General features: G+C 43.9%; 3 protein-coding genes across 8 annotated transcripts in view; 1 reads left to right on the forward strand and 2 right to left on the reverse strand.

Moving 5' to 3' along the window:
* Positions 1-15,794, forward strand: part of PAQR6 (progestin and adipoQ receptor family member 6) — a 28,537-nt gene that overhangs the window by 663 nt on the left and 12,080 nt on the right. For 2 of the 6 annotated variants that reach the window (XM_074223237.1, XM_074223239.1), the window contains exons 2-7: positions 716-843; positions 1,837-2,042; positions 2,249-2,375; positions 2,522-2,618; positions 2,949-3,099; positions 5,567-10,612. In XM_074223237.1, coding sequence (XP_074079338.1) covers positions 716-843; positions 1,837-2,042; positions 2,249-2,375; positions 2,522-2,618; positions 2,949-3,099; positions 5,567-5,841 — 984 coding nt within the window. In that variant the 3' untranslated portion in view covers positions 5,842-10,612. The other 4 variants (XR_012475804.1, XR_012475802.1, XR_012475803.1 and 1 more) reach the window with 4 other exon arrangements.
* Positions 7,120-11,016, reverse strand: BGLAP (bone gamma-carboxyglutamate protein). The gene is made up of 4 exons (XM_074223248.1): positions 8,745-11,016; positions 8,302-8,340; positions 7,896-7,965; positions 7,120-7,561 (listed from the first exon to the last, which is right to left on the reverse strand). Exons 1-4 carry the CDS (start codon positions 8,803-8,805, stop codon positions 7,432-7,434), a joined length of 300 nt encoding a protein of 99 aa, XP_074079349.1. The 5' UTR covers positions 8,806-11,016; the 3' UTR covers positions 7,120-7,431.
* PMF1 (polyamine modulated factor 1) overlaps positions 11,160-15,794 on the reverse strand; it is a 33,255-nt gene continuing 28,620 nt past the window's right edge. The window contains exon 5 of the mRNA XM_074223247.1: positions 11,160-12,077. Within this exon, the coding sequence (XP_074079348.1) occupies positions 12,024-12,077 (54 nt within the window). The 3' untranslated portion in view covers positions 11,160-12,023. The remainder of the gene's footprint in view (positions 12,078-15,794) is intronic.

Raw genomic sequence — 15,794 nt, forward strand, 5'->3', positions numbered from 1 at the left:
TTTTATTTAAGTTTTTGCAAAGCAATGGGGTCAAGTGGCTTGTCCAAGGCCACACAGCTAGGTCATTATTAAGTTTCTGAGGTGGAATTTGAACTCAGGCACTCCTGACTCCAGGGCCAGTGCTCTATCCACTTTGCCACCTAGCCACCCCAAAATGTAGGGTTTTTGCTGGCCCTTGGAGGAAGCCCCAAGAGGTGAGGAGGCAGGATTTGAGTTAGGTCTTCTTGCTCTGACTCAAGCTTGCTTCCACTGTGTCACTGTCATCACAGTAACTGCTATCATTTAATGTAGTAACTATTTCATTTGGATATGAGAGAACAGCCTGGAATGGTCACAAAACTAGGATGACCTGGGTTCAAGGGCTCACCCTGACATAGTTACCTAACCTCTCAGTGTCTTTGGTCTATGGTGTCAAACATTAATAGAAGCAGGTGGAAGAAACTGAACAATTAGGATTCCTGCAAGTTGGCACATATTGACTGAGAAGACCACATGTTAACATTATCTATGTTTTATTGTATTTTTATTTTTTAAAATATTTCCCATTTATAGAGGGTACTAGGCAACTTTCAAAAACAATTCCAAATTGTTAAGGGTATAGGCCTGTATTAATAGAGGGAATTTCCTCACCTGGACATGCCTCATACTAAGGAAACCCCAAGTCAGGTCTCTATCCCTATCTCATTTGAAAAGCACTTCTTGAATACTGCCCTAGGTCTTCTGGGAGGATGGAATCATCTCCGGTTATCGACACCCTACCAGCTCTGCCCTGGATTGTGTGCTCAGCTCCTTCCAGATGACTAATGAGACCATCAACATCTGGACCCACTTCCTGCCCACCTGGTGACAAGGAGGAATCATGGGGGTGGGAGGGAAAGGTGGAGGGGATAAAGGGGAGGTGGGGAAGGAAGAGGAGTGAAGAGAGGGGGCAGCAGGGATAGTTGAGGCATGGAAGTCAAGTCCCTGGGTGAGATTTAAAGGGTCAGTGGGTGTGTGGTCTAGATCTAGCTTCCCCTGGAAGCCCAAGACTGAAGAAAAGAGAGCAAGACCAGTAGATCTAATAATCATATTTAAAAGCATTTTCCTCATTCCCAGCATTCCTGGGAGGCAGAACAGCAACACAGATATCATGATCTCCTTTTAATAGATGAGAAAGTGAGCCTCAGAAAGGTTAAGTGATTTACAGGCTCTTAGGATGTTGAAATGGGACCATAAAACCCTCTCTCCTCCAAGGGAAGTTAATTTGCCCATCAATACAGATAGGAATTAGATTAATTGACTCTCAAAATCAAGTGTTCTGTACCATGTACTATATACCCAGCTTCCTCTTGGTAGCATGGGCTATGGCCCCCATATCTGATCAGAAGATTTACAGAGGTCGTAGACTTCTTTGGGTTTAGGAGTCAAAGTTTCAGGTCTATGAAACACTGTAACAGTGGGGCTTGGAGTATCCTTAGGGACATGTGATTATAGATTTGGAGCAGAAAGAGACCCTAGAGACCTCCAGTCCATTTAACAGATAAGGAAACTGAGGCCCAGAGATTGAGGCAGAATAAGCAGTTGGTTTGGGGTCTGATTCCTAATCCAGCTTTCCTGTCCCATGCCACCTCCCTCCTAAGCAAGGACTTAACTCCCCTTGAGGAGATGCAGGGTTCCCAGGTCAGCAACTAGCTACATCTTCTCAAGGTGGCTACAACCTTGAGTGTGTGGTGCAGGGATAGGAAGACAGTTTTGGAAGCCAAGAGATCTGTATTCTGGTCCTGGTCTCTAAAATTGCGGGGGAGAAGCTATCTTGAGGTGGCTTCTGGCTCTGCCCTCTGTATTCCCTGATTCTAGGTATTTCCTGTGGCGGTTCCTGGCCCTGGCGGAGGGCCCTGACTTCTGGTCAGAGCCATACCACTGGCCGCTGCTGGTATATCTGCTACTTATTTGCCTGTACCCATTCACCTCCTGCTGTGCCCACACCTTCAGCTCCATGTCCCCCCGAGCCCGCCACATCTGCTATTTCCTGGACTACGGGGCCCTCAGCCTCTACAGCCTGGGTGAGCCCGAGACCTCCCATCCTGGTGCGGGACCCTGGCTGGGACTTCCCTTCTTGCTTGTCACCAGCTCCCGAGAGTCACAGGGCCAGATCTCCATGCCCTCTTCTTGCTTTCCCCCAGCAAGCCCAGGGACACAGGCTTCTCTATTGGGTGCCCCAGGGGAACACCAAGAACAGGAATGACTGGCACCACTCTGTTTCCCCCAGGCTGTGCACTCACCTATGGAGCCTATGCCATGCCTTCCTCCTGGCTCAACAGCCCCCTGCATCAGCTGTTCGTGCCCGCAGCTGCAGTTAATTCTCTCCTCTGCACCTGCCTCTCCTGTTATTCGAGGTACCTGCCGCCTCAGTTGTGGCCACATTCATTCCATGCCCTCCTCTCCCATCATGCCCATGCCCCTCCACTCAGTACAGAGAATGAGGGTTCAGGCTCCTCTTTGGTGGGACCTGGAGGACGACTCTCTGACCTTCCCCCTTCAGGTTTCTAGAACTGGAGAACCCACGGCTCAGTAAGGTCTTACGCACAGTGGCCTTTGCCTACCCTTTCTTCTTCGACAACCTCCCACTTTTTTATCGGGTAAAGGGGGGGATGGTCCCAAATCGAACCCCTGGTATCACAGCCTCAATTCCTCACCCCAAGGGTCCAGAGTTCTGCCCCCCAGGGCCCAATCCTGAGAAACAGAGGCATCCCAACTTCCTTCCTAATTCCCAGGCCCAGTCATGATCAGAACCCCATTTCTAGCCCTAGGACCCAGGCATCCCAAGTCCAACCAGGGGATCCACATATCTTAACCCCCCCCACCTCCCCGGCCCAGAACCCAAGGATCTAAGTGTAAAGTCATCAGCCCAAGTCCTAGACAACTCTTACCTAATATGTCCCTTCCTTTATGCACCCCCTCACCCCCAGCTCCTGCTGTGTTCTGGTGGGGGCTTCAGCTGTGGGCAAGAAGCTCTGAGTGCCAACCACAGTTACCACCTGCTCTGTGCTCTGCTCACTGGCTTCCTCTTTGCCTCCCACCTCCCTGAACGTCTGGCACCTGGCCGTTTCGACTATATCGGTGAGGGGGAGACCTGTCCTGGGAGTAGGGGGCAGATAATTCCTGGGTTTCTTAGAAGGCAAAACAGGAGGAAATGTGGTCTGGGAGAGATAAAGGATACACAGCAGGAGGAACTTCCCAATGTAAGCTTTGGTCTGAAGGTTTGTTTAGCACTTGACTGTTTAGAAAACAGGTTTTCCACTAAAAACAATGTTATAAATACAGAAGCTGATGATGTAGATAACTAGATAACTAGTGCTTGCATATATAAAGTCCTTTATAAAACATTACTAAGGAAACTAAAGTGCAGAGAAATGACTTACTTGCCCAAGGTCACACAGCTGATATCAGTAAGGACTCAAACCCATTCATCTTACTTGAGATTTATTTTTTCTTTCTTCCTTTTCTTTTTTCTCTTTTGTTTCTTTTCTTCCCTTCCATATTTTCTCTCTCCTTTCTTTTTTCTTTTTTTTCTTTTTTTAGCTTTTTGTAAGGCAATGGGGTTAAGTGGTTTGCCCAAGGCCACACAGCTAGGTAATTATTAAGTGTCTGAGGCAGGATTTGAATTCAGGTACTCCTGACTCCAGGGCCAGTGCTCTGTCCACTGTGCCACCTAGCCGCCCCCTTTCCTTCCTTTCTGTCTTTCTTTTCCTTTCTTTTTTTCCCTTTCCCTTAGTACTTTTTCCTCCTATACCATGCTATCTCCCAGTTTAATGGTCTAAGTCACGGGCCAGAAAAACTGGAGACTATGACCTGTATACCCTCCCAGGGTTTCTTCCTTATTTCAGTCAGAAAGTCTGATGCCCTTTCAACTCCCTTTGTGTTTCCCTACTTCCTTCAGCCCCCACCCACAATGCTCCCAAGAGTTCAAGGCAAACAGCTGCTAGGAGGACATGGCTTTCTTTGCACTCAGGTATTATAGAAACATGATTATGCCTCAAGCCTTGAGGGCTGATTGCAGCCCTCCATGCTTCCTCATCCTTTGCAGTTCTTGTTCTGGATCCTCACAGGAGGTCACTCAGTCAAATGTCCATGGATGAGGTGCCTACTTAATTATGTGCCAAGCCCTATGCTCACCAGTGGGGATCCAAGGAAAGGCAGCCCCTGCCCTCAAGGAGTCCATAATTTAATAGGGGAGCCTATGTGCAAATGAGTTTGGACAAACTATATAGACAGCATAAATAAAATATATTCAACAGAGAAGATTATGAAGGGCTTTGATGCTGGAACTGATAGGAAGCCATTGGAGTTTATTGGGGAGGAGAGGGACATGGTTAGACCTGCCTACACTTTAGTAAGATCTCTTTAGCAGAGGAATAAAGGACGAATTGGAATGGGGAGACATAGGGCAGACAAAACCCACCAGTAGCTATTGCAGTAGTCCAGGTGAGAGATGCCTGCACCAGGGTGGTGGCTATGTCAGAGGAGAGAAGGAGCCAGTAGAAGAAAGATTGCAGAGGTCAATTTAACAGACCTTAGTAAAAGGTTGAATATTGAGTGAGGAAGAGGTGAGAGAGGATAAGGAATCTAGGGTGACTTCAAGATTTTAGGCTCAGGGGACTGGCAGGTTGCTGGTGCCCCCAAAGGAATAAGGAAGTTTAGAAGGCAGGAAGGTATGGAAGAAAAGATAATTCAGTTTTGGACATGTTGACTTTGAGAGATCCATTTGGAGACGCCTAATAGGTGGTGGGAGATACAAGGCTGAAAGTTAGCAAAGAGGTTAAGGATAGTTAAGTAGTTTTTAGAATGATTAGCATAAAGATGATAATTGAATTTGTGAGAGTTGATAACCTCACTAAATGAATCATATAGGAGATCATTGATAACTTTTTGAGAGAGCAGTTTTGGTCTAATGATGAAGTTGAAAGCCAGTCTGTTGAGGGTTCCGAAGTTAGTGGAGGACTCCCTCAAACTCTTAATTTTTTTGGCTATCAGTGGAGTACATGGAATGTTCATCTATTATCCCTTGCTGACACTACCTGACCAGCCCACATCTTCACCCACTTAAATCCTTGATAATAAAGACTACCTCATTTCTGACAATTTAAAGATCCATTTCCTCAGTATCCCAGTAATAGCCCTTTGAAAGCTTAGAAAGCGTTTCCCTTCACACATACTCAAGAGGCTTGCTAATCCCAACAAGCCAGAAATTAGTTTAGGGAGGGTTGAAAAGTGTAATGAAGATATAAACCATGGGGAGAAAGGCACCACCAGCAAGACTGTCCAGCCCAGGAGTCTTTTGGGGTCAGCACACTGAAGCTCTTCCTGCTTTTTCCCAGAAAACAGGAACCCACAGATCTCTTAAGATAGGAACTTATTTTTTAACACCCCCCCCCATTTCTCCCATTGCAGTAAGCAGATGTGTTTATAGGTTTTCTCTCTCCTGACATAGCCACCACCCTGGTGTAGATTCATAAGAGAGAAGCTAAGAGGAGGGAAAGGCTCTGAGATGTGCATAGACTCCTAACATTCTTCCCTTCTCCCAAAGGCCACAGTCACCAGCTGTTCCACATCTGTGCAGTGATTGGCACTCATTTCCAACTGGAGGCGGTGCTAACGGATATGGGGGCACGGAGGGACTGGCTACCAGCCTTTAGCCCTCCCTCATCCCTGAGAGCCACTGTGGTCACCATGGGCCTTGTGGTGACTGGAAACCTACTCATTATAGCCATCTTCACAACAGCTTTGCTTCATGCCCCCCAAGCCTGCCCCCTACTGCACGAGACCCAGCCTGAGGGAGTAGGCAGGGCAAAGGGGGAATAAACAGAGGAGGAAGCCCAGAAGGCTGCTTCTCTCCAGAAACCACTAACTCCCCAGGATCTGACTCAATCTGCTCCCACCCTTCTTCCCCATAGTTTTTTCCATCTCTAGGAGAGAAATAGTCCAGGGACCTAGGTATCCAGATCCCCCGGCCCTGACTGAGTCCTGGGAAGTTTGGGGCAGAAAGTGCTGAGCCTGTAAGAAAGAGAGGCTAAGAGAGGAGAGGAAAAGATAGAAGAAATGGGGATTGGGAGAGGACAGAGTGACTGAAATGAAAGAACAAGAGAGGAAAGGGAGTAGGAGATCTATTGTTTTGGGTGGAGGTAGGTGCTAAGGGTAAGTGATGGGTCAGGATGAAGGCCTGGGGGGGTTGTCCCTCAGGTCCTCAAAGTGAGTCCAGGTTCAAGGGGATAGGCAGGATCCTTGACCAGTTCAAATTGAATTTGTTTTTGAGCTGTATAGAAGAGATCCTGGGGTCTAAGGACCATAGATTGGGCCAGAGTAAGCTGTGAGGGATATTCAATATTCTAATTGGGGCCTATTAGGTGATTATCTGGGCCTAGGTTAGAACAATATAAGGAAAGCTGTCAAATATTAAAGTTTCTTATTAGGGTCCTATCAGGTTCATGCAGAGAATCTGGGCCAGTCTTTGGGGAAATGTCTCTTTAGGAACTCCCAGAGTCCTGGTGCTCTTCCTGAGGGAACTAACGCTATTAATTTAGACTTCACCAAAGGGGCCATCCTTTAACTCCAATCTTTGGGACCAAACTCAAGAAAGGAGGACAGGAAACATCTGCCTCCCCTGGCTCTCCAACATGCTGAAATGACCAGAACATCTTCATCTCCAAGCCAAGATAGGAGGTAAAATGGATAAAGGACTGGATTGATTCCTGGGAGAAGCTGGATTGAAAGTTATAGCCCTCTTGGTGTGTGTATCTGCTTTACTAGCACCTACTATCGGATAAAGATTTTCTTTTCCCCCAGATGCAGTCTGTGGTGGTCTGTAGAGCTGAGGAGCCCCTAGGATAGCCCCATGGACAGGACACATTTGCATATCTGAGTATAAGACCAGAGATGTGTAGTCTGCTCAGCTATGGAAAGTATTCTATTGGGGGGAGAATCAATAGAACTGTTTCCTCCTCCCTGGAGGCAGTGTGGAACAAAGGATTATACATAAAGAGACAAGTCTTTCTTGGAGGGAGGGTGTGGGAGACTTGGACTGGGATAGAAGTCTCATTTGTGGGTAGAGGATGAGGAAAAGTCCAGATTTCTCTCTCTCTCTCTCACACACACACACACACACACACACACACACACACACACACACACACACATATGAAACAGAGACAAAAGAATGCCAGTCCAGCTGATTCCTCATCCCCATGTGTTTATTTCTGAAAAAGCCAGAAGGTAGGAACTTTGGAGTGGGCAATTTTCGGTGTGTATGAATGGGGGTGCTCCAGGGAACAGATGTGTGGCTTTAGGCTAAGAAGTAGGTTGGGTGTTTCGGATGGAGCCAGGACCTAGAGGCAGCATGGGGGACACATGTGAGGGAATGAGGAGGTGTGTGTGTGTGTGTTGGGGGGGGGGGTCCTAGGCTGTCCCATAGAATCGCCGATATGCTTCACTGAAGCCAATGTGGTCAGCTAGCTCATCACAGTCCGGGTTAAGCTCACACACCTCCCGTTTCTGCTCCAAGGGGTCAGGGTAGGGTGCAGGAAGCCTAGGAGAGAAGCTAAGATTAATCTAGTCTTCCCCCTGCCCTCTAACAGAGTATGACTTCTCCATCCTTGAGTTTTATGAAGGACTCAGATCCACCCCTTCCCCTTTAAGGGCTTGTTCAAGTTTTCAAAGATGGGCAAATAAAATGGAGAAGGGTCTCAGTGCTTTGGGCATTTCATGGCAAAGGGGTCACCAATACTGAGTCAGAGAGAATGAAGCAATTCACCCTCACAGACTCTGCAAAGTCTCTCCTCCCCTAGTCCCTATAAGTTAAGCCTGAGGGCAGCACCCCCTCATTTACTCTCCAGTTCATCCCAGTTGTCACAAACACTTACCCTTGCCAGTTGTTCAGGTAGCGCTTTGGTCTCCTCACCAGCTCACTGCTCTCTCGCTTGGAGGCAAAGGCTGAGGAGCAGAAGAGAGGTCAGTGGTTGGCCAGCCCCACCATACTAGCCCAGAGTGAGGGAACCAGTGTCTGCAGCAGATTCCCTTCAACCCAAGTAGAAGATTGGAGGTGGAGCAAAGGGAGTCTCAACTCTCCTGGTTGAGCCTCTGAGCTGTCTTGAGTAAAGATGACTAGTGGACAAGAGACCTGAGAGCAACCTTGAGGGAGCTAGAGGTAAGGGACAGTGGGAGAGAGACAGGGCTCTGGAACCTTTGTAATTCATCATGAAATGAGTGTGCAAATGAAACAATACGTGATGAAAATTAGTTCCCCCCCCTTGAGTCCCCCTTACATACCTGTTCTTTTGCCAGAGTCTTGGGGACCTGCTTGAGCATCTAAAAGATAAGGAATCCTCCTAAGCATTTTTCTTTCTTTCCCTTTGGTTGTTCCTTTTTTTCCACACAGAACAACTCAGAGAGATTGAATTAGGAGGCATGATATGAACTAAAAAAAATGGAACTCCCAGTGGCAAAAAACATTTTCTCCTTGGAAATCTGGAGGAAATGGTATGATTGCTGGTTAGGCTACACTGGGGGGGGGGGGGGGGGTGGCTGACCAGCCTAGAGCAAAGTGAGAGAGGAAGGTTATCCAAGAGAAGATCTCAACTCTACTTTCACTCTACTCTGCAAAATACTCTAAGGTGGTTGGGTTAAGCCTCCCCCAATTGAAACAATGGAAGGAACTGAAGAATGGAGGCTTGGGGATGAGGACCCCTGCTCCTTCCCCAGACCACACTCACCTTGCTTGCAGAGACAGAGGGTGGCCAGGGTCAACAAGGAGAGAAGTAGGACTATCTTCATGATGAGCTCGGTCCAGCAGGAGACCAAAGTTCAGTTCAATCCCTGCTGGTCCTGTCTCTCTTTGCACCCTTTTCCAGGGCATCATTTATATCCTCTGAGCTTCCTGGCTTCCAAGGGGAGGGGCATACCCCTGGCTGACCACAGAAGGGTGGGCCTGAGGGAAACCTTGCCAGCTCTATTTGAAGGCTATCCGCTTAGGACTGACAGGCCCAAACCTCAAAGGATGTTGTGGTTTGGGAGGCATCAAGTGTTCAAGGGATGGGAGATGAAGACCTAGAGATTTCCATGGGTTCAAATGTGCTCTCAGCCACAGGAGCCCCTTTTGCCTTTTATCCCCATTCTGAACTGTCCATGCTGTAGCCCAGCAATTTTACAAGCTAAAATACAGCTAGGATAAGAAAAGAGCTAGGAGGGGTGGCTAGGTGGCACAGTGGATAAAGCACCTCTGGAGTCAGGAGTACCTGGGTTCAAATCCGGTCTCAGACACTTAATAATTACCTAGCCGTGTGGCCTTAGGCAAGCCACTTAACCCCGTTTGCCTTACACAAAAGAAAAAAACTTAAAAAAAGCTTAAAAAAAAAATGAAGAGCTAGGGAACCAACAACCTCCAGCCATTTCCTCTTCTCTAGCTGGTCATATTCTCTCTACCATGTTCCCTTCTTCCTCTAGTACAATTTTTAATCCCCTTCCAGTCCTTTAATCTCCAAGTCCTCCTCCCTATCCCTAAGGGTAGCAGAAACTTAAATAGGCATAACGGGGAGCCAAGGGAGGAAGAAGGGATTCAGGATGATGGGTTTTAAATAGGTCAATAAGTAGAGTTCAGCTCTGTTTCCTCTCCTAGCCTATGATTTCCATGAATCTGATCCTAGTGGCTCAAGGTCCTATGAGAAGATGCCAAACCCAGAGAAAGACCGCCAGGCAATGCCCTCGATTACCCCGGTCTGGTGACCCCTTTGCCAAAAGTCAGGGTGTGACTTATGAGTAAATAAGAGTTTTGCCTAAGACTCTGAGTGGAGGCTTGAGCTGGACTCCCTGGGGCTCAGGAGATGGAGAGATGGGTAAAGGGCTTGAGGAGAATAATGGGAGAAAAGAATGTTAAGGTTCAAATGAGGATAGAGGGTGGGCCACAGTACCAAACGTCTTGAAAAGGACTAAAAATGGGACTGTTGAGTACCACTTCAACAGACAGAAGGACTGAAAGGCACTTACATTTCAGCAAGAGGAATGGAGGGTCTATCCTATCAAGAAAGACTTCCTGGTGTTTAAAGGTTACAGGAGACAATGGAATACAGAAAGACTCTTTCCTTGGAGACCCCCATCTATGGGGGATGGAAGTAAAGGAGGCAGGAAGCTGAATAATCTGGGGTCTACATAGTGCTTTTCCTTCATACAGAACCCCAGAGCTGGAAGGGATACACCTCTCTTGCAAGGATCAAAGATCTCTGGTGAAGCAGTTCATTCCATCCATTTTTTTTTTAATCACTTTAATGCATAGGAAGTTTTTTGTTAACATTTGACCTCAATTTGCCTCCAAAACTTCTATTACTCCTGGACTAGAGTTAAATGAAACAAATTAAATCCTTCTATATAAGTCTTTTCAAGGGGATACACCTCCAGTCTCTTCAACCATATTTCCTACAGTGTGATCACCACCTTATGATTAATATTCTTTCTGAAATGTGGAACCTACAATCAGTCCGGATATGCTATCTTCCCCCATGAAGTTTCACAAAGATGAATCCTCAAAGGGAATAGAAAGCAAAAATCCCAAAACATTCTGTACCAAAATGCCTTTTTTTCCTTCCTGATACAGGTTTGGTTTGAAAGACAGGCCACATGGATCCCCTCAGTCTGGACTGTATCTTAATCAACCCTAGAGAGAGGTGGGACAGACAGTCTGGCTGACTTACCAAATAAACAAACATATTTTCCCCCTGGGCTGCTGAATTGTAGGGGACTGGAATCAAAGGAGTAAGAAAGAAACTGGCTATTGGTGAAGCTAAACTCCAATCTAATCCTAATTTTCCCAGTATCTATGAGAAATGAAATGATTATTTCTCTGGTTTATTTTGTGGAACTCCTTGCTATCTAAGTTTTCTTTCTAACAGCATTATCTGTCTCATTCTCTACTAAACAGTGAGCTAGAGGGGCCATGTTGCTTTTTATTTATTTGTACATTACATTTAATATGTAAATGAATCCATTTTCCTGCTACCTTGGTATCCTATTACTTCTTATTCTGACTTTATTTTGGAGAGTGATGGTGATTAAGAATTAAAATAAAGGGGAAAGATGCCTTTTAGAGAATATCAATTTATTTTTATCTGAATGTAGAAGAAAGCCTACAAGATACATAAATTACATAAGATTTATTCTGAATTCAGACATGAAACAAGAAGGGTGAGGTGAGGGTCAAGGTTAGACAAAATGACAAAATTATATGCTTATCATTGAGATATTTAGAGAAATCCCATTTGTTCTAGTACCAGAGCTAGACTTAAGGTAGTTTATCTCCCAGACCTGGAAGCTCTAGATTCTACAGATTGAGAAAACTGATTTGAGCCTGGGTGTCCTACTTGCAAAAGGAACTCAAGGACCTGGATCTAAATGCTCCATGTTATTCTGGGGACCAGCAAAAGGACAGCAAGTTGGGGACAGTTGAGGCCAAGAGAAGCAAACATCTTGGGAGTGGAAAGATGACAGTGTAGTGTAGGAAGTTTATTTACAGATGTAGGGGAATTTACAGATGACAGGGAATCAGCCTGGCCAGCAAGGCAGCAATCAGTGGAGATTGGAAACAGATTCTGTGATTAGAGGATTCAAGAACTCTGTGGCTGGGGCAGTCTGGACTGAGAGGGATGTAAGAATGGGTGGGGAAAACTGTGGGGGTGGGCTTAGTGAAGAAAGAGATATTAAAATTCAACCCAAGATGAGAATTGCCAATCTTCCTCCAAAACCACATGGAAACAAAGAAATCACAAGTGGAGTTGGGGAGCAGGAGGAATGGCACAAATGAAGAGGCCATAACCTGTATCCTTGGCTTCTGGTCAATCCCTTTACTGCTCTTGGTTCAGTGGGCTTCCCCTCCCAAAGTAGCTCAGAATTTCTTCTTCCATGGGTCCTCACTAAATTTAATTTGTCCAGATGATATGGATCCCTCCAAAGCCAGAGACAAGTTTTAGAGTATTTGAAGGGTAGGGTCCAGTTGGCTGATCTCCTCACTCTGGGTCTTCTAGCACTGTTGCCAGCTCCTTCTGTTTTTTGCTAAGAGCCTGGGTATGGAGAAAGAAAAAACAAGTGATGGGAAAAATAAAATCTTGTCCTTCTATGAATCTCTACTCTAGACTTAGATTTATTTTATTTTTTTTTTTTTTAGGTTTTTGCAAGGCAAATAGGGTTAAGTGGCTTGCCCAAGGCCACACAGCTAGGTAATTATTAAATGTCTGAGACACACAGCTAGGTAATTATTAACTGTCTGAGACTGAATTTGAACCAGGTACTCCTGACTCCTGACTCCAAGGCCGGCGCTTTATCCACTACGCCACCTAGCTGCCCCTAGATTTAGATTTAGATTTATACAAGCCAACAAAGGTAAGATCTTGTGCTCCATCTTCACTAAGAGTCCAATGGGAAAAAAAAATCACGATAGATATCTATACCATTTATTGTAAACCTTACTTAAATCCCAAATTCCTTTTCTATATTTCTGAGGCAGCCTATTCCACTTTTAGACAGGGTTAATACTTAGGAAGTTTTCTCTTATTTGTTAAGATGAAATATGTTTCTAGGTGTTCTATTAGATTATAGTAATCTGCTGTTTGATAAACCCAGAGTCCAACTTTTGGATAAAAACTCTCTTCTTCACTAAAAACTGTTTGGAAAAATGGAAGGGAAGTTGGTATAGCAGAAACTTGGATTAGACCAGTACCTCACACCCTATACCAAGGTAAGATCAAAATGGATACAGAATTTAGACATAAAAGACAATATTATAAGCAAACTAGAAGATCAAGGAGTAGTTTACCTGTCAGATCTATGGAAAGGGGAGCAGTTTAATGACCAAGGAAGAGATGGAGAACATCACTAAAAACAAACTAGATGATTTTGATCACATTAAATTAAAAACCTTTTGCACAGACAAAACCACTGTAACCAAGATCAAAAGAAATGTAGTAAACTGGGAAACAATCTTTACAACTATTATCTCTGACAAAGGACTCATTTCTAAAATATATAGAGAACTAAGTCAAATATTTTTTTGAATTATAAAGATTTTATTTATTTTGAGTTGTACAATTTTTCCCCTAATCTTATTTCTGGGGTAGGGTGGGGGAGGAAAATGAGGTTGGGGGAAAAATTGTAAAATTCAAAACCTTACAAAAAATGATAGGTAGAAATTACTATTGTATATAATTGGAAAATAAATAAAATATATTTTTTTAGTTGTTTTCTTTTTGCAAGGCAATGGGGTTAAGTGGCCTGCCCAAGGCTACACAGCTAAGTAATTATTAAATGTCTGAGGGTAGATTTGAACGCAGGTATTCCTGACTCCAGGACCAGTGCTCTATCCACTGTGCCACCTAGCCTCCCCCAATAAAATATATTTTATTTTTTTAAATTTAAATTTATTTTTATTAAAGATATTATTTGAGTTTTACATTTTCCCCCCCAATCTTGCTCCCCCCCCCCCACAGAGAGCACTCTGTCAGTCTTTACTTTGTTTACATGTTGTACCTTGATCCAAATTGGGTGTGATGAGAGAGAAATCATATCCTTAAAGTAGAGAAGTCTAAGAGGTAACAAGATCAGACAATAAGCTATCTGGTTTTTTTTTTCTAAATTAAAGGGAATAGTCCTTGTACTTTGTTCAAACTCCACAGCTCCTTATCTGGATACAGAAGGTACTCTCCTTTGCAGACAGCCCAAAATTGTTCCTGATTGTTGCACTGATGGAATGAGCAAGTCCTTCAAGGTTGAACATTATTCCCATGTTGCTGTTAGGGTGTACGGTGTTTTTCTGGTTCTGCTCATCTCACTCAGCATCAGTTCATGCAAATCTCTCCAGGTTTCCCTGAAATCCTGTCCCTCCTGGTTTCTAATAGAACAATAGTGTTCCATGCATATACCACAGTTTGCTAAGCCATTTCCCAATTGAAGGACATTTACTGGATTTCCAATTCTTTGCCACCACAAACAAGGCTGCTATAAATATTTTTGTACAAGTAATGTTTTTACCCTTTTTCATCATCTCTTCAGGGTATAGATCCAGTAGTCGTACTGCTGGGTCAAAGGGTATGCACATTTTTGTTGCCCTTTAGGCATAGTTCCAAATAGCTCTCCAGAAGGGTTGGATGAGTTCACAGCTCCACCAACAGTGTAATAGTGTCCCAGATTTCCCACATCCCTTCCAACAATGATCATTATCCTTCCTGGTCATACTGGTCAATCTGAGAGGTGTGAGGTGGTACCTCAGAGAAGCTTTAATTTGCATTTCTCTAATAATTAATGATTTAGAGCATAAAATATATTTTAAAAGAAAGACAAGATGTGTTTCCCTGTAACTCCTCCACATTGGTTCTCCTTCTGCCCTAGCAAATCTTCTCTTCTCCAAGATAAGCATCTTGGAGGATCTTATGGAACCACAGAATCTTTAATTCTTTTCAGTGATACTTAGGAGACCTGATGTGATCACCATATCTTGATCCCCTTCCTGAAGACACGCAATAGCTTTGTTTTTTAAAATCTTGTCTGATTCTTCATGACACCATGTCTTCTCCTCTACTATCTCTCTAAGTCTGCTCAGGTTCGTTTTCATTGTTTCTATTATATTATTTATCCATCTCATCCTCTGTAATCCCCTTTTTCTTTTTCCTTCAATCTTCCCCCACATTTGGATCTTTTCCAATGACTCCTGTCTTCTCATTATATGGTCAAAGTGTTTACACTTCACTATCTGTGAATAGCCTGAATTAATTTAAGTATTGACTGATCTGATCATCATTGATTCTGCAGCATTACAGCCCACTTCTGCTAAGTTGAGCTACACAACTAGTTCTCCCTCCATCCCTCCCTTCCATTCCTTCCTTCTCCTCTCACCCCCCCCACTTCTTTCGTCCCATATCTATCTATGTTCTACTCCAAGATCTGGAAAGACTTCTTGGGGTTTACAGGTCCCAAATCACTCAGGCCTTCCTAGGTCCTGATTGATTCAGAGTGAATGTAAATAGCAATTCTTTGGCTAGAAAACCTAAGGGTTTTCTCCCAGATTGATTTTTTTTTGACTATACAAAAAAGGCTCTTCTGTATTTACAAAAATATAAGTTTCCCAGGTTAAATGAAAAAGAGATTAAATACTTAAACAACCCTATCTCAGAAAAAGAAATTCAACAAGCCATTATTGAACTCCCTAAAAAAAAATCTCCAGGGCCTGATGGATTCACAAGTGAATTCTACCAAACATTTAAGGAACAATTGGTTCCAATCCTATATAAACTCTTTGGAAAAATAGGGAAAGATGGAACTCTGCCTAACTCTTTCTATGAAACCAATATGGTACTGTTACCTAAACCAGGAAGAGTTAAAACAGAGAAAGAAAATTATAGACCTATTTCCCTGATGAATACAGATGCAAAAATCCCAAATAAAATCTTAGCAAAACAATTACAACAAGTCATCACTAGGATAATACATTATGATCAAGTACGATTTATTCCAGGAATGCAGGGCTGGTTCAATATTAGGAAAACTGTTAGTATATACTCAATTATATCAACAACAAACCTATCAGAAATCATATGATCATATCAATAGATGCTGAAAAAGCTTTTGACAAAATACAGCATCCATTCCTATTAAAAACACTAGAGAGTGTAGGAATAAATGGACTGTTCCTTAAAATAATTAGCAGTATCTATTTGAAACCATCAACAAGCATTATATTCAATGGGAAGAGTCTAGAGGTATTCCCAATAAGATCAGGGGTGAAACAA

Source organism: Macrotis lagotis, chromosome 2, assembly GCF_037893015.1.
Source record: "Macrotis lagotis isolate mMagLag1 chromosome 2, bilby.v1.9.chrom.fasta, whole genome shotgun sequence".
NCBI lineage: Eukaryota > Metazoa > Chordata > Mammalia > Peramelemorphia > Peramelidae > Macrotis > Macrotis lagotis.